At 51.2% G+C, this 21,370-nt stretch overlaps 1 protein-coding gene across 2 annotated transcripts in view; it reads right to left on the minus strand.

The window, feature by feature from the left end:
- Nucleotides 1-127: 127 nt before the first annotated feature.
- The window catches only part of SLC7A14 (solute carrier family 7 member 14), a 53,302-nt gene continuing 32,059 nt past the window's right edge, over nt 128-21,370 (minus strand). For both annotated transcript variants that reach the window (XM_080410502.1, XM_080410503.1), the window contains 6 exons: nt 15,139-15,375; nt 14,176-14,393; nt 12,090-12,236; nt 10,786-10,994; nt 9,354-10,231; nt 128-6,915 (listed from right to left, as the gene is read on the minus strand). In XM_080410502.1, the coding sequence (XP_080266628.1) occupies nt 6,593-6,915; nt 9,354-10,231; nt 10,786-10,994; nt 12,090-12,236; nt 14,176-14,393; nt 15,139-15,375 (2,012 nt within the window). In that variant the 3' untranslated portion in view covers nt 128-6,592. The remainder of the gene's footprint in view (nt 6,916-9,353; nt 10,232-10,785; nt 10,995-12,089; nt 12,237-14,175; nt 14,394-15,138; nt 15,376-21,370) is intronic.

Here is a 21,370-nt window from a genome sequence, read left to right on the forward strand (position 1 = left end):
TACTGGCTTCTTTTCCTTCCTTCCTGTGTGTTTCCATAGCTAGCTTTTCCATGACAGGGGTTTCCCAATGATTTTGAAGATTATTTTTTTTTAATAGTGGTTCAGGACGAGAGATTCTGCTCTGCTGTAGAATTAAGTGGGCCTTTTGTTTTTGTTTGTTTTTTTTTTAAATATTTAAAATAGAAGTAATCTTCCTGCATGGTACTGACCGCTGCCTTTACCCATTCATTCTTTCAATGTTCCCAGTAGCAGCTTGCACTGGTGGTACCGGCTCTGGTGCTCTTCATATAAGGGGGACTTAGAAACCCACTGAGGGGGTGGAGATGTACCCCCGTGCTGCTCGGGCGTGCTGAAGTTGAGAAGTCATGTCGCTGGAAGTGCTCTTAACTAAAATAAGAGTCTGATCTGGGGTCATCACTCTGATTAAAACCATGTAAGATCAGGATCTAGCTCTGCCCTTACCAGAGGCTGTAGCAATTTAATTACGGTGATACAAAATCCCATCTGTTCCCAGAGATGTTAACTCAGTTCAAATAATTTGTGTAAGCCAGGCTGCAGGAACAGGAAAAGAGGCACAGCCGCCGTGCAGACATGGACAAGGGGGACAGCCCAGGTGTTGAGTGCCGGAGGAGAGGGCACTGAGCAAGCAGGGGAAAGGAGTGACCAAATTGTTTGGGGTGACGGAGAAGAAATTGAAAACATGGCTGCTAGTCAAGCCTCGGCGGATTAGGGACTGTCCTCTCGTCTTGGTCTACTTCAGCTGGAGAACCCAAGCTGGGCAACGCAGCCATGGGCAAGGATGCTGCAGCTCCCACCCCTCGCCTCCTCCATGTGGGAAGCTGAGGCCAGAGCATTTAAAAGGAGTCAGAAGGAGGATGGCTGTGCTCCACGACGACCCTTTGCCTGCATGGACAAGAGATGGGCAGCAGCGCTAGCATCTGCCTTTAACACCGAGCAGTCTTGAAGGCGTCTCTTGTGTGAACTTTGCATTGCTGCCATCCTATACAATGCACCCAAGGCGGGCAGCGGCGCGGGGCTGGTGGCAGGACACTTCTGCCCATTACATCACAGGCAGGGCACAGGCAGTTGTTGTACGCGCTGGAGAGACGCTATAAGTGCTGCCATTGATGTGTGGGTGCCATGGGCGAAGGGGCGGCGCACAGGCGTGCCAGCTTGTGCAGGCTGCCCGGGGATTGTGGATTGTGCGCCGCTGCCTGCCGCTTTGGCTGGTTAACCCCGGGGCCAGCGGCGGCGGGGGAGACCTCCGAGCAGAAAGCTGCTGGAACACTGCCCGGCCAACGGCCCTGGAGTAAACTGGGAGGGAAAAGCAGAGCAAAACCTGTCTGAGATGCCCGAGGGGGGCGGTGGGGGTGGCAAGGTGCTGGTGCTGCCGGAGGGGCTGGGGCAGTGGTGCCTGACCCAGTGGGGAATAAGCCCTGCTGGGCAGCACTTAACTTTGCTGCCCAAACCTTGAGGCTGCATCTTGGCATCTTCAGGCATGTGGGGCTGGGGACCCTCGGCAGGGGACAGTGCTGGGGCTCTGCTTGCTCTGCCCATGGTCACAGCTTACCAGCACATGAGCCCAAATCCAGCCCTTGAAAGGCCTGGGGCAAGCTGCTCAGAGGAAGGAAGAAGCTGTGTTTCAGGGAAGTAAAGAAAAAACCAAAGAAAGCAAAACAACCCCAGTTGCAGCGGCGGGGAAAACAGACATGTGCACCCGCGGGGTGCAAGGAGATGGGGCCAAGAACGTCACAGGATATTAGTGCTGGCACCGCAGAGGGGAAGTGTTTGGAGGAAGCACAAAGAATATTAAACTTTTCTAGTTTTTAAAGGATCAAAGCTGAAATACCTGCTTTGTACCCTCCCAAAACACCCCGCTCCCCCGTGGGGTTCTCCGGGGCCAGGCTGGCCATGGCGCTGTTGGCACTTGAAGGCTTTTGGTGCTCATTTGCTGATCTGAAGCCTCAAAACAGAGTCAAATATGGTTCTCCTGAACGGAAAAACTGTTCCACGCTGTGCCTAATGTCAGCCATGGGGCGGTGGGAGCGAGCTCTGGTGGCCACCCTGGCATGGAGGTGGTGCTCCCTGATGCCCCAGTGGAGCTCTCCCCGGCTCTACCAGGACCAGCTACTGCTCCCAGTGATGGCGAGCGTGCTGGCAGCCTCCCCACTCCCCACATAACAGGAATAACAGGAGGGAGCCCATGCACACCCCGAAGTGGAGAGGTGGCTGCAGCCCCATGAGCAGTGCCTGCCTCCCTGTGGCCCCGGTGCCCATGCAGGGGGGTGACAGCACCGTGACACCCCAGTCACCCCATGGAAAGGTGGGTGCCACCAGCACTGCGAGCAGACGGGAAGACGTTGGTGCTGCCTAGAGCTTCACACTGCAACAGTCAACCTGTGGTCATTGGCTTTAGTTTGGGGTTTTCTTTGTATTTTTTTATTGTGTAAACTGATAACCATTTTTTTTCCACAACAGTGCAAGTAAATACCAAAGTCAGCCCACGGAAAAGGATCTTCTACAAAGGAAATTTTGCAGCACTTATGGCAAGGTTTGTTCATCTCTAGCTTTGATTTAGCATTGAAAAAATATCGGACCTTCAGGTACTGATTGGCTTAACAAAATTTACATGGGAAAGTTTTCTTCTGTTTATTTTTTTGGTTTGGTCTTTCATTTCAAAGGTTTACATTACTATGGAAACTGATACTAAGACACATCTGTCTCTGGCTTTCTTTAGAAATCCCTTAGTTCCTGTTTGATTTTTAAATGTAAAGGCACACAATAAAGCTTTATGCATTTATTAAAATATACAGATTTTGGTAAATTTAGATTTTTTTTTCTTAGTATCTTGATAATATATATATAATATGTATAGTAGTCAATAACACAATCATTTGAAAATAAAAATCACTCCATAACATATCTGCATATTTTTTTTCTTTCTCATGACACACTACAAGATCCCATTGTACAGTGCACCAATGGGCTTCTGGAAACCACAAACAAAACCCAAAACAAAACAACCCAATAGAACAAACTTTTTAACAAATACACCGATTTCATACCAGAACTGCAGAGAATTGTTACACCAGAAAGTACCATCTGCAAAAAAAAGCAAGATATACATCAGAAAGACCGAACAAAACAAAGTGAAGATCATTTACAAGCTGGATTTACAACATCCCACGTCGTTCAGGGAGTGATTTCTCTGCTGTGTGGAGGATGCCGGTGTGCTGGGCCTCACACCGAGTGGTTGTAACCGTGCGGAGTGAATCTGTGGAGGGACCGAGACCGTACAGAGTCCAGCTGGAAGGGCAGAGGTATTGACGCTCCGTCTGTATCATGCATTGGGCTCCCTGGGGTCCCTCCCAGCGGAGGGCGGTCAGGCTGAAGGGCTCTGTGCCTCTCACCAGTGGCGGGAGCGGGATGGACACGTTCTGCCCATGTCCTCCCGATGGCTCAGGGGTGTGAGAACCTCCCTGAGGGCACCCAGGGGGAAAGGCTGCATTTTGGGGTTATAGCAAAACAAGCACTCGTGCCTCCCTCCAGCACCCGAAGCTGCCCCTGGGGCCAGCGGTGCCCAGAGGCGGTGGGCACGCCAGAACATTTTGGCTTTGGCAGCTTCTGCTTGTGCCCGTTGAAGACCCTGACACCTGCTACAAGGGAAGCGTGCATCTCCCAGATGGAGGCTGAACCCGCGTGTCCCCCAGGCACTGCCACCCGGCGCAGGGTGGGGACACCCCGCTGCAAAGCCACCTCCCTGGGCACCGGCTGCCGGCAAACCCAGGCAAGACCCAACCTGTGGCTCGACCACCTTCTCCTTACACACCTCTGAAAGGTGGGATATGGTGGCCTTGGGAGAAAGATCCGGCTCCCACCCCCCGACACGGCGAGGGCTGGTGGCAGCCCATCTGCATCAGATGGTGCCATGGCATCAAATGCTGTTTCCCGGTGGTCTTGGGGACGTGGCACAGCCGCCCTGCCCCAGCACTTCCGTGGGAAGGGGAAGGAGGGTGGGAACAGGAGCAGCCAAAGGGCTTCATTTGATGCATGGGTCCAACTGAGAGGTTCCTACTGACACCAAAGAGCAAGGGATCAAGCCCTCGTCAAATTATACGGCATAACTAGAGCAGACATGACAACAGACACTGGTACTGGTAACTGCTCTGCAGCGAGAGATTAAGGCTGCAGAAGGAATAACAGGCTTCGGTTCGACAGGGTACTGGGGCAGGAGGTCGTGGTTCGGCAGATGCCCAAGTACCGTGCAGAAGCAGAATGAAGACTACCTTGTCTATGGTACAGTACAAGAGCTGGTAGGAAATTAGCGTTAATCTTTCTCCCTGAAAATGTAAAGCCAGACCTGCGAGGTGCCATCTCTCTTGGGTACTTCTAAGGCATCAAAGGTGGGAGCGGCCAAGCGTGAGTGAGAGGTGACCTTCGCGAGAGGCACTCGGCACCGCCAGGAAGGTTTCCTGAGCTGGCCCGTCAGCGGTGTGCACATTGCAAACAGCTTTTCAGTGGGACACACTTGGGATTTCTGCTTGTAGAAGTGTGGTAGGGGCAGGCAGCGGGAGGGGATGCCAGATCAAAGCTTCCAGGTCCTTCTGCCAAATCCTTGCTCCCATCCTGAAGCCCTGGCAGAGGCCAAACTTCCCTTGACTTGCCTGGGGTGCTCTGGATTAAGATCTGCAGAATCAGATGCTCTTTTCCACTGGGAAAAGGACTGTAGTTTGTCACCGTTTGGGACAGGAGCTGCAGGGAAACTTCTGCAGCCATGGGCAGAGCCTCTCCGTCGAGCCCTTGAGCGCCGGGACCGATGGGGACAGGCATGGGTCCAGGCACTCTCAGCACGCAGCAACCCGCTTGCCTGCAGGGGATGCCAGACAGGCTCCATGCTGTGTTTTGGGGAGCTGAGCCTCATCCAGTGAACCAAAGGGTTGATGGTTCTCAGCATCATATGTTGCAAATCCTTCCTCACGCCCCTACCAATGTTAAATTGTCCCCTAGAATGCCAGCAGCAGCCCCTGTTACTGGGGGCTGGTCTGGGCTGCTCCAGGGGAGCCCTGGGGATGGATCCAGCTGCAGCCTTTGGAGGAGGATGGGTGTCACTGTCTGATGGGGGTTTCCCTTCGTTATTATTTATTTAAAAAGATGTTCCTCCATTGCAGTGTTTTATACTACGCATGTTGGTGATGGGCTCCAGAGCTGGACCTGCTGTCAACACAGCTGCCCTCTGTGCTGCGGGAGAGGGTGGCTGCCACCAAACCCCATCACCACCGATGCTGCTGCAGGGTTGCTGGTGGCAGGGAACGTTCCGGCACTGCTGGGGGTCACAGCCATGCTTGGGCTATACTGGAAGGTTTAACTATGAGAAACACCCACCTGCCGACCGGCTCTGCCCTGCGAGCCACCAGCTCTGTTTGGTTTCAAACTGAAAAACAGACACTTATAGAACAAGCAGCGTTTCAGTGTTTTTTCATACAGCATCCACCAAGCCAGGGTCAGAAGCAGAGAAAATGGTACAAGGTGGAGACAGCAGCAGGGAGGGAGATTTCAGCAGCTGAGTCCTTTCCTTTTGCCACACACGGCCCAGCCCTGCCGAGACACGGCTGACCTGTGGATGATGCAGTTCTGCAGGGCTATGGATGCGTTCCTGAAGCACTCAGGCCAGAGTGAGCACTGGAATGTGCCCACCACAGTGAGGGAATTGCAGCACAGTCACTTTTGTAGAAGACACAATGTGGTGGAAACAATGCCCAGCCTCAGAGATGCTCAGAGAAACGGTGTGTGGTCCTCATTGACCACTTGCACAAGGTGGGTTGAGCCAAGAGTGGGTCACAGCTCTTGCTGTGACCAGCATTGGGACCACGCTCCCAACTGCAGATTCCAGATGCTTGGCCATGCTGGGACCTCAAGGTTTGATTGAGATGGAACTAATTTTGAATCACAGTATTTGGGTAGCCTGCGGATGGACACGGGGGGTAGCACTGCTGTGTGCACCAAGTGCCTTTGCTCCAGAACAGGCCATGGAAATGCTCTGTGATGGGACCAGCATCTCTGGATCCACCTCTGAGTGACTCCCTCAAAAGGGGTTTGTCCATCTCCATTTCGTACCTACCTACCTGTCTGTCCCTCTGGCTCAGCTGTTACTTCTAGGTGGTTCAAAGGAAAAAAACACACATGCTAAGAAAGTGCCAAAAATCTAAGGGTGGCATCCCACCGTTGTGGCCATTGGGTGGACGTTCCCCAGGGACAACTTGTGTCATCCCCTCACACAGCTCCTTCCACCTCCCAACGCCCTCCCAGTTTGGCACATCTCCCACTCCACCACCTCCACCAGTGTGGCTGGTGCCAGGAGATCAGCCTGCGCCGGGGCATCAGCCAGCATTCAGCACAGTGAGACCCGACCGGTGGAGTGGGACGGGCCACGAGTGTGTTTGGTTTGGGGTCAACGGCAGTTGCAGAGCGTGTCCCGAGAACCAGAGGAGAGCGGGGTGGTGGTGGAGGACCCGGGGAGGATGGGGCAGGATGGGGGAGCCACAGGGACCTTTCCTCATTGCCTGGGTGGTGCGGTGCCCCGCTGCCTGCCCCACTACTCAGGCGAGTAGTCCAACTCATCGTTGGCGATGAGAGCCTCTGACGGCGGTTTGTGCCTGCCTTTGCTTTTCGACCTGCTACTCGTCCGATGGCTTTCCTTTGCTCCTGCCATTTGCTGGTACGAGAGGGCCTTGTCCTCAGAGGGGTCCCAGCCCGGGTAGCCCTCACCCTCAGTGGCGTAGGAGAAGCTGTCGTCCACAGAGAAAGGGTCGACGTCCACGTCATAGCGCTGGTATGTGCTCTGATGGAGGGCCTCCTCCCGGGCGCTGATCTCCAGCGTGCTGTTCCACATCCCGTAGCCAAAGTAGATGAGCAGACCTGTGGTGGGCGAGAGGGAGAGTGTTGGACCCCAGCCACCCGCACCAGCCCCGTGTTCCCACATACAACATCACTACAAACACGCCATGCCCCAGCGATGCCCACGCCGGGTGTGGGTCGGGGATGCAGCCCAGCTCAGCACCAGCCTCCTCCCACCCAGCGCCGGCTGGCTCCAGCCAATGCGCGATAAGCCTAAGTAAATATTCCCATATTTTTTAAGCTAGTGCATGGTGCAGTTGATGTCTGCTCTTCGAAGCTGCTGAGTTTGTGTTGTCGGACTGCCAGCTGTGACCCAAGGGCTATATGTTTTAAACATCAGCTGGGATGCTGCTGCCACATGACAGTGCCATCTGCATCTTCCATGGGACAGCGGCTCCCAGCAGACAGACGTGTGGAGGCTCCTGAGTGCCAACAGCCCCCACGCTTCCACCCGGTTGCCCTCCCGGCCACCCTTTTCTCTCTGAAGTTTTCTCATGCTCTCAGTCTCTCTCCTGCTGGTGTTCACAGCCACGTGTGCCCAGGGGTTGTAAGGATAAGTGTACTCGGTACTAAAACAGCTCTGAAACCCTGTTCTCCTCCCTGCGGGGTTTTTGTTTCATCTTCCCCCACTAGCCCTACCTGATCTCACCCTCCTGCACCAACGCTTTCCCCAGAGGCAAATGCATCTCGTTTCCAGTGGGTCCTGGGATTAAACTACCCCAGAGGTGTGCATAGAGAAACCCAGACTTCATATCCCGTGGACTGGCTACAAGGAACTTGTGAGGTTAAATCCAGGGTCTGTGTGGCAGGACCACACACATCTGCTAGAGAATTAAATGGGATGTGCCTCCCCCAACAGGCAAGCAGCCATGGATGGGGCTGGTGGAGCCCATCACACCTTAATGGAGCGGCTTAATTGAGTCATTGCAATTGCTGGCAGCTGAAGAGATATTAGATGCACCCACAGGAGAAAGTATTTAAACACAGCAGATAAAGTTGCTGCTTTGGAGTCATCTTTGCTTGTGGGTGGGAAGGATTCCCCTGGATTTGCAGCTTCACCGATTGCCTTTGAGGGTCAAAAAAACCCAAGTGTGTCTTCTTCAGCCCCAAGAGTGAACGTAGCAGCTACTGCCCAACAGGTTGGCCTGGGGTTCGGGGACTTGCAGAGTTGGAGTTTTGCTATGGGACCTCAGTCATGCAGGACTGGCTCAGGATAACTACAGCCCTCACCCCAAAGCAAAAGGAGGAATGGTAAAATGGAGCAAAAATGTGGTAGCAGCCCCCACAAAGGAAACCATGAGACTACTCTAAACTCTCTGAGACACCAGAGAGAGATCCAAGGTCTGTTTGTGTCATCTCCTGGCTCTTCCAACTGAGCTCAAACGTCTACAAATGGCAGAAGGCACCTGAGAAAAGCATGAAGGCTGGTGAGCCGGTGTGGTGGCCCATGTCTGCCCACCCCTGCTCCAGGAGGAGTGATTCCTGCCTTTACGGGAGGTGGCAGCTGACTGTGACCTTCGCATCAATCCTCATTCTCTTTCCTCAGCGCCTTCTGCCTCTCAACCCAGGACCCTGATCCCTGCTTTCAAAGGGAAGGGCTGTTGGTGGGATATTTGGCCAAGAATGGTCCTTTTGAGTGCTGGCACCATGCTCAGTGTCTGTTGTCTGCAACTGGGGCTCCTGTGGGCTGCTGCAATGTATATGTTTACCCATAGGGTTATTATTTCTCTGAAGAGTCCTTGGTTTTGATATTGTCTTGTTGCTTCAGTTCTTTATAGTCCAGACTTGGGAGCCTTCAGGAGGAGCTATGAGAGCTTCTTTGTTTCTCTTGGGTTTGTGGACTAAGCAGGTTGCAATGTAAAGCAAAGGGAAACTGTGGGTGTGCCGGGCTCCTGGCCTAAATGTGGCCAAAAAAAAGTCCACAACTAAGTCTGTGAGTCCTGAGATCTCCCTGCCACAAAGCTAAGGGCTCAGACCAAGAAAAGGAGCTACAGTCCACAGATCCCTTGGCTCTGTCTCTCCCAGGGCTGTTGGGGCTGGGCAGCTCTGGGCTTTGGAAACGCAGCGCTGAGATTTTGGTGTGGGCTGCTGAAGAGCTCAAGTGGGTGAAATAGCAAGAAAGCAGGCACATTTCTGTAGGAAACCTGCCTGTGAGGCAATTTCCAGAACCCACCTACTTTGCATCAAAAGACTCATCAAAATAGTCACCTTTGCAAGGAGCAGTTTACTTTCATCAAAGTGACATTTTCTGGAGGTGTGATTTTCCATTTAGCTGTGGTTTGGGGGCTTGAATAACCGAGGTTTCCAAGAACTTCAGGATGACAAGGGGCAAACACAAAGGACTGGGTATGTCCCAGCTGAAGAAGCATCAGCCTAAGCACTCTAATTAGGGAAGTTATTATTAACACCCTTGCAAGAGTGTCAGTTAAAAAATTAAAATAAATGAATCTCGGACTCACCCACAAAACACCAGACGGCAAATCGGATCCACGTGACTGTGGAGAGCTTCAGCATGAGATAGATGTTCACCAGCATAGCGAAGGCAGGGACGAAGGGCAGGCAAGGTGCCATGTAGGGCAGCTTCTTGGGGTTTTCCGGCTGCTGCAAGATCACAAACACCAGCACGACGATCAGCAGGACCATCAGCACGACAAGGAGGACAGCCCACCAGCTCTGTTCGGAGATGTAGTCTGCCCCGAAAATGATGAAGGAGCAGAAGATGACCATCAGGACGAAGAGCAGGAGCACGCAGGTGGTGACGGTGTGGCCGGTGGCCGCCGTGGGGCGGTCCATTTTCCCCGGCAGTCCGAGGTGGATGCGCATGGTGTAGTAGCGAGGGCCAATCAACTTCTTCAGCTTGATGAGGTAGATGTTCTCAGACTCATCTGCCTCTATCCCTGAGGTCATGTCGACTGTGCCGTAATTGGGGTGATTCACGTTGTAGGTGGATTTATCTGATTTCCCAATTAGCATCTCATTATCCCCCAGCGATGGCAGATTTTTGGCCCCACACGTGTTGGTCGGTGGGCCGGTGAACTCTTCTCCTTCGCTCCCTGGGGAGCAAGCTTCCTTCTCACAGTCGGCCAGGATGCCCTCCTTCTTCTTGGTGTGCTCCTCAGAAAGGAATTTGACGAAGCCATCGATGTCGCTCTCGGGCTGGTATCGGAGGAGCAGGACGCAGACGGAGACCAGCGTGTAGGCGAGCAGCGTGCCGATGGACATCATTTCTATCAGGTCTCGCAGGCTGACCAGCAAGGAGAGCAAAGCTGCGAGGAATCCAGAGACAATACAAGCCACTACGGGAGTTTCCGTGTAAGAACTGACGTGGGACAAAAATCTGGAGTGTGAAACAGTCGCAGAAAGTTAGAATTGCAGATCGCAGTGGTTCCCCGTTGCAATAACCCTTACCTGGCTGGAGGGGCCAGGCTCAGAGCTGTGATCCCTTCGGCTCTTACTGCTTTTTGGAGCTTAGACTCGTGACAGCTGGGGACTGGAAATACTGCTGAGGCTGGATCTGGAGTTAAATCTAGGTCTAACCAGCTCTGGAATGGGCACTTGGACACTTGCAAATAAGTGCCAAGGGTTTATACATGTAAGCTGCTCTCCTTTGCACATAACTCTTGAATTAAACACCCATGCTTTCATGAGCTGGACCCCTAGGCACCAGCACCAAATGAGACACTTTTGCATAGGCCACTCCTGACTTTTTCCCTCCAGGATTTTGCTTTGGTGCATGCCCCATTCTGCAAGCATGGAGTCTGTGGGCACCCACTGCTCCCTGCAGTGACGGTACTGGGCTGTCGAGGCACAGCACGGACCCCATCCCCCCAGCACACCTCCCCTCTGGGTCCCAAGGGGGCAAAAATAAATGCCAGCAGGGGCACAACTGACCTGAAGAGCAACCCGTCACCAGCCATGGCGTAAATGACTCTGGGCATTGGGAAGAGGGAGCCCAGCAAACTGACAGTCAGGCCGGCCACAGACCCAATGGCAACGATGAACTTGGCTGCATGGAAGCCATGGGCCACAAACATTTCCATCAGTGGAGACTCAGTGTCGATGGCATCATAGGGCACCATCAGTGTGAGGATGATGCTCACCTGGGGGAGGCGAGAGGAGCAGGACACAGATGTCAGCAGCAGCTCCAGGGGCTGCTGGGGACCTGCAGGGTGTGGGGGCTGCTTCTGAAGGGTAGAAAGCCAAAAAATGTCATGTTTGATTGGGACTGTATCTCTGTGTCCCCTGTGGAGGGCATATAAAGTGCTGGAGGTAAGGTCCATACGTGCTTTGCTGTGGGGTGGTTAATCCAGGGGAATGCGGGGCCTTCTCTGCCATCCAAAGGCAAGAAGGTGGCACCTTGCACCTTGCTGCAGCGGTGATGCAGGAGGCTGTGGGGCTCGGTGGGGTTAGGGATGCTCGTGCTGGCCATGTTCCTGTGTGGGGACAGTGCTGCCCTGAGTCACACACGCCCCATGGGACAGACCCACACTCCCAGATGGCATTGCTTAGGGCAACACCCTGATCCTATCTGAGCCAGAGACGCCGGTTTCAAGGGGAGCCCACCACGCTGCAGGAGAGGCAGTGAGTGAGTTTCTTTGGAACAATCACAACAATAATTTTTTTCTCCTTTGTGATTCAATTTTGCTCTTTTACAGGGAAAATCCCTGAGTACAGGCATGCATTTATTGGGGTGCAGAGCAGCTGAATATCTCTCGCATGGCCACCCCTGCCCATCCTTCCTTTCACATGGACCCTCTCCCATATCTCCAGCAGAGGCAGTGCTGCTTTTCCCAAAAACACAAAGAAAAGTTGCTGCAAGGCTGGATGTAAAAATAGGTGTGGGTGGGCATGAGGCATCAGTCAAAACCCAGCTGCCATCACCCCCCTGCAGCCGGCAGAAGGATCTCGGCAGGGTGACCAGAGCCTGGGGACAGGCTGGGCTGGGGCCGAGGGGAGCCTCGGCAGGACGGTGCGGTCACACGAAGCACAGCTGGTGTCTCGGCTCCCACCAAAGAAAGGGCCCTTGTCCAAGCATCTGAGCGTCAGACTGGCACCCTGGCTCATGGGCAGGGGAGCCACGCAGATGCCCAGAAGGGACGTGCTATAAATAGATACTGATTTTTTAGATATGTGTATATATATATATGCATTAATATATATTTATGTACATTTATGTATGTATAACCAGTACTTACAGACACGTATGCTGTCAAGCATGTGACAAGGGAGGCCGTGATGGCATAGGGGATGGAGGTGTTTGGGTTCTTTGCTTCTTCTCCCGTGGTAGCGATGATGTCGAAGCCAATGAAGGCATAGAAACACGTGGCAGCCCCTTTGAGCACCTGTGTGGAAGATGGAGGGCCTGAGTGCCAGGAGGGGGGCTGGCACCCAGCCAGGGACGGGGAACTCCGCAAAACATGAAGGAGCCCAGTTCTGCCTTGCCTGAGCTAAAGGGTGAGCAGGGGCAGGTCAGGGGTGCACACACAGAACTGGGCATTCCCACCTAGGGACAGACCCTGCGAGCACCCACAACTCAGAGATCTGGTCTTGGGAAAAGATTTTAACGTGTGGTCTGAGTCACTGGAGGCATCTGCAGCTTGCTCATGGTGCACCATGACCCTGTGCCTGCGCGGTGCTCGATCTGCTGGGAGATCCTGGTGGCAACAGGGGAGACAATCAGCCAGTTTCAGGTTTGCTTTCACAATTCACCGCCCCAAATCTGTTTATATATTACTAGGGATCTGGAGCATGTTTACACGTTCCATCTTATCCAGATGTCTCATGTGGCAGCAAGATCCGCTAGCAGAGGAAGCAGAAGAGAGCAGCCACAGTCAGATGTGTGCCGCTTTCCAAACAACTTCTGTTTTGCTTGGAAGCTGCCGACAGGTTAGGAGCACACGCTGGAGCACTTGGATGAGGATTTATTTGTACTGTTTAGTTATTTTTTAAAGCGATTTTTTAAAACATACGATATTAGCAAGGACATTAATATGAAAGAAACACTGAAGCAGGGCAAAAACTGTGTGGCTGAGTGAGCTAATTTGCCGTTGTGAAACACTCGCATGCATCTAGCTAGCTAGCTGGGTACCACGTGTCCATCACACCTGTCATCTCAGCTGTCTACTGATGGAGCACACAGTAAAACTCACCTCTTTTGGGGGACTACCTGTAATTATCTTTTTTAATTATCCCCCATGCTTCTGGGGAGCTCATGTCTGTGGTGTGTAAATTTACTTTTACAAACAATTTGGGAGACGAACAAGCAGCTGAAAATGATGGGAAGACCCTATCAGTTTTGATGTGTTTTGGATATGTATGTTTTAAAACCATGGGGGTTTTTTTGCCAGGAGGTATTTGGTGAGTTGAATTGGAGAAAAACAGCTATTTTCTACTTTCTCCTTTCCATTTCTATCGTATGGCATAGAAAGCCAAGAACAATCCAAAGGTAAATACAACCTCTGCTCTCAAATAAGCCTCAGTGCTCCTCTCCTCATTGTTGTTCCCTGGCAGAGAGTTATTGATTTACTGAAGGGAGGTGCAAGGACTGTATGGCAGCTCGGGACCCTTTCGATAATCAAGATTCTTGGTTTACTTTACTTTCTTGCTTATTTTTCTGCACAAAACCCCGATGGAGTCAAGCAGTGTAAATCTGAGAAATTATCTTGGGTTTAGGCCAGCTGAGATATTTTCAGTCTCTGTACATCCTTGGATAAAAACCAGTGCAAGCAAGCTAAAAAAGCCAAATATGTCCAAATTCTCAGTAAGCTTTGAGGGAACATCCATAAAATAAGTACTGGCAGGTGGCATTATGAAGTGCTCAAAACAAATGCTTGAGAACATTGTTGTTGAAAACCAGCCAACACAAGTATTTCCCCCTCCGCAGAGGCTGAGCGAGCTCCTCCTGAGTGCCCTGTCTCGGGTGGCCACTGCATTTTGCTCCATTGCCCGGCAATGAGCGGCATTTCTTAGGGGAGGGACCCACACGGAGTTTGGCTCTCCAGGAGGATGTTTTGGAAAAGTTTATTCTAAGAGGTGGCAGGAGATACGGGCAAAGCATTGCCATACTCCTTGGGTTTGGTTTGGTGGAGTGAGGGGGTCTGGATCCAAGTCTGCAGTGCTGGAAGCTGAAGGTCCCTGGCCAAAGTCCAGCTGGGTTTAGCAGGGTTGAGATTTGGGAAGTGCCGTGGAAGTCGGGTGTGTATAGCATGGGCAAAGACGAGTGTGTGGCAGCTGGGCGGCACCGCTTAGGTCTGTGTGTCCCTCCGTGCACCCAGGACTTACCCCCGGCCATCCAAACGGCAGGAATTGCCCTTCAGACCAGTTGTCACCCTTGACATAGAAGAGACCGGCAATCATGATGAAGATCCAGACTGCCAGGTTAATGATGTTGAGCACGTTGTTCAGCCCCACCGAGTTCTTCACCCCCATGGCCACGATGATGGTGACGATGACAGCAATGACCAGAGCAAGAAGGTCAGGGTACGACTCCTCTCCTTTCCCTAGGTAAGAAAAAAGAGGTGTCCAACTCTCCAACCACAGCTGTGCACCCCAGAAACTCTGCGGGGACCTTGGCAGAACTGCTCGGTCTCATTGCAAAGGTAGTGTCCAGGTGCCCCTGCCTCCGCTAGCTCAAATTGTTTTATTAAGGTGATAAATATTGATGCCTCAAGACATTGTTTGGAGTCTGGGGAGGGCAGCAAACAAATGACCGGGTCCCAATTTACAAAACATGTATCTGCCAAGTAGTAATTAAAAATTAATTAAACAGTAAGTTTTCATGCCACGGGTGCAGGACAGCTAGCTGTTTACCTTACTGGTAGGAACTATGAAGTATTGCTGGAACTGCTGGTTATACAGAACCACCAGAGCCCCGAGTTCCTACACAGAGTAGTGCAGGCACCGGCTTGTACCCTCTAACAAGGCTCTGCGTGTGCCTTACCGGGACCGAGCAGAGCACCCGCACTGGGTGAAGTGCCCCCATGCTGTCGTTAGCTTCTGACATTCGACTAGTTTTTCTGGATGCTTACTCTGCTAAACACCAGCTCATCCCGACGGGGTTCCAAGGTATTGTGTACCCCATCCCCCTAAATCCTGTCTGTGAACCAGACGGCAAAGGCAAAGTACCAGAGGCAGACAGATGGTAAATAATGAATGAAGCTTAATACTCATGTCTGATTTTTTATGAGCTTCCAGTTACTTTTCAGGCCCTAATTAGTGCAGGCAGCTACACATGGCATGACGCACCTAGCCCGTTCAACGTCCCAACGCTGTTGATCATCCAGCGGCTGATGGTGTGGTTGGCCAGCGAGTCGAACATGCTGCTGAGGGCGCTGGCACCCGCGGCCGTGCCGATCAGGTACTCCAGGATGAGGTTCCAGCCGATGAAGAATGCCACGAACTCCCCCACTGTCACGTAGCTGTAGGTGTAGGCAGAGCCTGTGGTCTTGGGAACCCGCACGCCAAACTCAGCATAGCAAACACCTGTTTAAAAAATACGAAGTAACATAAGGAAAATGTGCTTGGAAAAGGAAAAAGTAAAACTGCCTTGGTCCCACCTGCCTGGAGGTGCCAGGGGGTACCTAGGGCTGTGGCCACCATCAAGAGCCCAGAGACATCGCAGGGGGCAATGGTGACCCTCCCTCTCCAGTTGCTTGGCTTAAAAACCAGCCCGTTTTCCCATTAAGATGAAGCTGTGATTGTTTGTTTGTTTGTTTTTCCTGAGGATACGCAGTTCAAACTAGCCAAACCTTTACAGCCTGTTGTAGAAGAGCCTTCTCACAGGTGCATGCCTCTGATGGCCAGCTGCAGCCCCCAAAAACCAAAGCTGGGGGGGAATTCATGCACAGGGAGCAGAACTGGGCAGCGCCGGTGGTGCGGTCCTTGGGGCCCTGTTTCCTTGCAGTAGCTTTGACAGTGATAGATACCTCTCCTTCCCCATCCAACAGTGACACCATAATGTGATTTTTGCCATTTTTCCTGGGATTTTATCGAATGCTTTGTTTGTGGTATCAGTATTTTGACAAGCTCCCAGCACTTTTGGCTGCAGAAACTATCACAGCCCTGGGGTTTGCCAGGCAAAGGTGGTTACAGTGAGACCTGCCAGGGAACAGTGTTTGGGTTTCTCCAAAGCACCGTGGGGCACAAGGAGGTCAGGAATGGTTATAGTCGTTGCATGGGATCCATGCAAGGTGCCACAGGAGGGCTCACACAAGGCGACACCTCTCCCTGCCCCGGCTGTGCAATCTCCAGATGCCTGTCTCGGGTCATTGCTGTGCAGATCCAGGCACCAGCACCGCCCTGATCATCCCTGCTCTCATTCCTACTGTTGTAAGAGGAGTTTGAAGCCATCTTACATAGAGAATGTAAGTTATTTTAACACTTTAAAATATTACATAGAAGTCCCATTCTGAAGAGCACTTGCAAAACTGACTTTGTAGAAGAAGAAAAGCAAGAAGTATTTAACTGGAACTGTTTGGGAGGAGATTTCAGTGGACTTTCTTTCCAAACTCCTTGTGTACTTACTGTGTCAGGATACTTTTCAATAAAACCCTGACCCAGACACATTGTTGTCTTAAAACAACCATTAGCTTTTATTTAAGAGGAACTGATGGACTTAGTGGTAAACTACCCAAATATTAGAACAAGTGCTGGAACGATGCGCTGTGTCCTGCGTGTTTAGCACTGATTAAGCCCCTGCCCTAAAGACCCCTGTTCAGCTCATAGGAGTTAATGGGTTAGGGCTGTTATTATCATTGTGTAAACACGTAGTAATTATTATGGAGTTCTTTATCAGCTGCTGTTCTCTATTTAGAAGATAATAATTGCTTCAAATTTGTGATCAGTTCAGTATAGAGAGAAGAAATGTTACAAGGTCACCACTCTTACTGTAGGTGCAGTTTTTTACACAGCACAAACACAGAACTATTGAACCCCTAGGCTGAATTTAGTGGTGCTTCTTTTCTTGGTATTAGAGGTTTCTTATATTCCGTTCACTAACTTGCGTGCACGATGCTGGCAGTGCTTTGCAACAGGACCCTTCACAACTCGATTTCTGTAAAGCAGACCCAACTGCAGGAGCGGCAAGACATCCCCACCATCCAGCCCTACAGACAGTCATTATTCAAAGCTGATGAAAAATGCATGTGCTCGGCAAAGGCAAGACATTCACCGATAACTAGAGGCCTGAATGATTTATGAAACAGGTGCTCTGATAGGGACAAGTATCTAGTTTCTCTCTTTGATGGCCTTAAAAATCATATAATCTTTCTTGGAGGCAGCTCTACTTTTAGCCAATGACAAGATAAGGATACAGGATGATAATGGCAGACCAAAGACATTAATATGTATAAAATGTTTGTGTTTTCAATTACTCTATTAGGATCCCAGAACAGAAGAGTAATCTTCCACTGTGCATCAGGTCCAGCAATACGTTGTGGATATTTGCATTAGGTATCAGCATATATTAAGAAAATAAACTGCTTTTTATCATAGCATGTGATGCAAGACCTGCTGTCCATCCCTGACTGCAAGTGGATGTATTTGGTGGCATTAATCACATCACTTTGCTTTGCGGTGCTGCAAGTCCTCCATCAGAAACTGATTCACAGCCCTTCCCTCTCTGCTTAAAGAGGAAGTTAATATCATAATTTATTTGGGTGCAAATTTTATCTGGGTGCAAATAATAGTTTATTAGGGCACAGATTTTATCTCACTAATTTCTGCTGCATCAGTAGTGTATTTTTTACTTTTACTATTATTATTGTTAGTGGTGGTGGTGGTAGTGGTGTTTTAATAAAACTGCAACACAAAACTGTGTTACCCAGTTACTTCTCGGCATCCCTGGTGCCCGAGCACCTCACCCCCTGGCAGCCGGGGAGATGCATCTCTCCTGGTGCTTCGGCTCCGGGGCTGCAGGCGCAGCCTCCCCAACATAACTTTTTGAATTTGGAGATGAATTTCTTTTTTTGCCTCCAGTAAAGAGTGTTCACAAGTTTCTGTTGAAAATAAACCAACACAGTGGCTGCTGTGGAAGGCAATCTTTTCAGACAACCATTTCTTTTCCTTGAATATCAGCTATACTGTGTAATTGATTTGACAGTCACTACACTGGTGTAATTATAGTTATTGACCTTATTCAGGAGGACATAAACACAGCTGAGTGGTTTGGTCCATGACATTGTCCCTTCCAAGATCCCATCTACAAAACTCCATTTGTCAGATTTAATTGACCTCTCCATTCTCTGGTTTATGCTGTCTGAAGGTAGGAGGTGAGGTCACCAGCAGCTTTGCAGACAGTGCCAGTATGTCAGGATTAGTGTTGATGTTTCTGTGTTAGCGGTGGCTTGGGGTCACACTGGGCACCCTGACCTGCCTGCTGGGGGCTTTTGCTGGTGAGTAGTGCCTCGGCGGGGCAGGGACCGTGAAGTCCCCACTGGCTTCAACCCCCAAACCCCAGCGCTGCAACAGCTGCTGGGCAGCACAACCGGTGGCACGAGGACCTGGTGCAAGCACCGCAGCTCAGGGCACCCTCGTGGCTGCTGCTTTGCTTTTGGTGTCCCAGTGCAGTGGTGGCCATGGTGTGGATGCTGACCTCCCACTGCTGCCTGGCACGAGGCCACGCAGGGACCATGAGACATCCCACAGGGCACTGGCTCGGTGTGAGTGACGTTTCAGGTGAAACAAGCCTTTGGGGAGGGCTTTCAGCACCGCTGGAGGTAGCGCCAGTAAATTCATGCTACCATACAAGAAATCCAAAGGGATGGTCCTTTGTTAACCAAGAGCAGCCAATTTATTGAGGCAGATGTACAGCAAAATCCTATTTTCAGCAAGCCACTGAGCCCATGCACTGTGTTTCATGACCACTGTGTGCAGATATATAAAAGGCAGCTCAATAAAGAAAGTTTCCTTAGAAAAAGGACTCCTATCTCTGCAGCACCACCCAAGCAGGTCATCAGCTGCAGCTGCAGCCCCTCATCCCAGCCCTTATCCTGCAGCCAGGCTGCACCTGAGGCATGTGCTCAGCTCTACCCTGCTCCACCACATCCTGGATGCTGCTGAGCCTGCTCCCACGTGGGTACCAGGTAAGAGTATGGCAATGCGCTCCAACGTGGCATGGCTTGGTGCTTCAAATCCCTGCTAAGAGTTTCTGCGGTTGCAGAGCTGTTCCCATGGGAGAGAGAAAGTCTCTTCTTCCCTTGCACAGCCTGGCACCAAAGCCTGCGGGTTTGTGTGGTGGGGGAAACTATCTCATACTGGTGACCATGGTGGGGCAGGATCCAACCCTTGCCTGAGCTGGCAGTGAGGGGTTTGCACACTGTGATCAACAAGGTATAGGAAAGGAGATCACCAAAGGGAGAAGCAGTGGCTGGTTGAGAAGGTAATGGGGCTGGGTAAGATGGAAGCTGCTGATTTTTGCTGAGGAAGGGCTTTGGTGAGATTTGGGAGTGGGAGCAGGGAATGCCAGCGGTCACAGCTGATGGAGGGAGCCTGCGGTGTCCCCTGTGCTGGGGGCTTTGTGGAGGGAAGTTGGGCAAGCATTTCTGTTTGAGAGCTGAATAAAAGGCCTTCCAGTGATTGATCTCACTTAATTTATCAGTTTAATGGATTATAATGTCTCTAATATGTCGGTAAGTACCCTGATGAGGCACATGTTGCTTAAACCTAGGGAAGGCATAACTGGAATTTGTTGGGTAGATGAAACTGAAAAAATCCCTGTCCTAAACCAGGCTAAAGAGTGCAAAGAGATTCTCCACCAGCAGGACCTGTCTGGCAGGGCTTCCCCGTGGCCATCTCCCAAGGGAGCTAAATTGCTTTCTGGAAAAGTTTTTTTTTTAAAGCCAAAACCCTCCTGAGCTCACTTTGCAGGCAGTGGGATCTGATTTGGTGATCTGTGATGCACCAAGGGAGAATGAGTGATCTAATGGTCCCATCTGGCCTTAAAACTGTGAGAAGTTCCTTAAAACCTGTCTGTGCAAGTTTGTCCAAGCTCATTGCCCCACACGCCAGGAGTGACCATGATGTGAGAGCTGAGATCACGTCCCCGATGAGCCTGATAGCCCATCCAGCTCCCAAACCCATGCTTGGTTTTACTTGCCAAAAACGTGTTGCTGTTATAAACAACAGCAGTGTCAATGATGAGGCGAGAAAGCAGCCAAAGAGACTATCAAAATACCCCATCCCTTGCAAAACACTTTCCCAAGACTACAAAAGCAAGGAGAGATGAAAGCTGAGTGGGAAGCGGCGCAGGCTCCCGTGGGTGAAGGCAGGAGGAGGTCCCTGCTGCGGGGCAGGGATCGCGTCTGGGGTGAAAAAGCCCCTTTTGGAGGACAGGGTGTTTTTGTTAGATGAGACCCACCCAAGCTCCGTTTGCTCTTGGTTTGCATCACGGCCAGCAAAACCCTTGCAGAGGAGAGAAAGCAGGCAGTGGGAAAGGATAGACACTAATGCTATCTACTGCCTCAGTTTAAAAATGGACATTTTGCTTCATCTGTTGTGTTAGGATCTCAAATAACCATTGGATTTTATTGCGCCTGCTCAGCTCTTGTTCTGGGCTGAATCAGTGGTAGAATGTGTCCAAGCAGCCTTGCCAGCCTGGCGTTCAACTAAGGAACAGGGAGGCAGGGCAGCCTGTGTGGTTGTCCCCAGCCAGCATCACTGGGCTCTTTCCCTGGCACAGCTTTGGAGAGTGTGGCTCGTCCTCGTGCTGTGCCAGGGCTGTGCCTCTGGGCTGCAGGGGTTTTGGAGGCTCAAACTTGCACATGTTTTGGCAGGATCTCCATGGAGGTGCTCCATGGAGTAGCACTGCAACCTCTATGGAGAGAGCACGATGTGCTTCCACCTCTTCCTACAAAAATCCAGAGACCTGGAAAGCTGAGCTGGGTCATTTAGCAGTGTTTGCTGTTCCTGTTGTCTATCAAAGCCCTTTGCCATTTACTCAAGTTTTCTTATCCAGCCCACGGATGAAAGCTGGATACCAGACTGACACAGCATGCAAAGTCCTCCGAGCAGGGAGAGCAGGAACATCACAGCATCGTGTTAGCACTGATCTGGAAAGGACAAATGCCAGCAGTACTGGCTTCATGTGGAAACCACAGCTTGAGCCATATGCTCAGCTGGGTTCCTACGGAGGATATGGAATTCACCAGCTTTTCACTAAAATACATAATTCCTCTCTCCACGTTTGTTTGTTGGGACTTTTGTTTGGAAATTCAGAGAGCGATTCTGCATGAATAGGAGCCAATAAAATCAACTCCAAAACTAACTGAGGAATCTTGTAACTGTCAGCAACGTCACAAGAGAAGAAGCCAGCCCTGGCGCTACCCAAGCCACCGACATCTTTCCTGTCAAAACAGGGTTTCCCACAAGCCACGTTTGCTCCTGCTCCAGTGCTGTGGCTTGGCCGTGCTCTTTGCCTGGGGCTCCGGCTGCCAAACTCTCAACTGTTTCAAAATACATTGACCACAGGCTCCATCCGTGG

Source organism: Falco punctatus (genome assembly GCF_963210335.1).
Source record: "Falco punctatus genome assembly, chromosome: 13".
Classification (NCBI taxonomy): Eukaryota; Metazoa; Chordata; class Aves; order Falconiformes; family Falconidae; genus Falco; species Falco punctatus.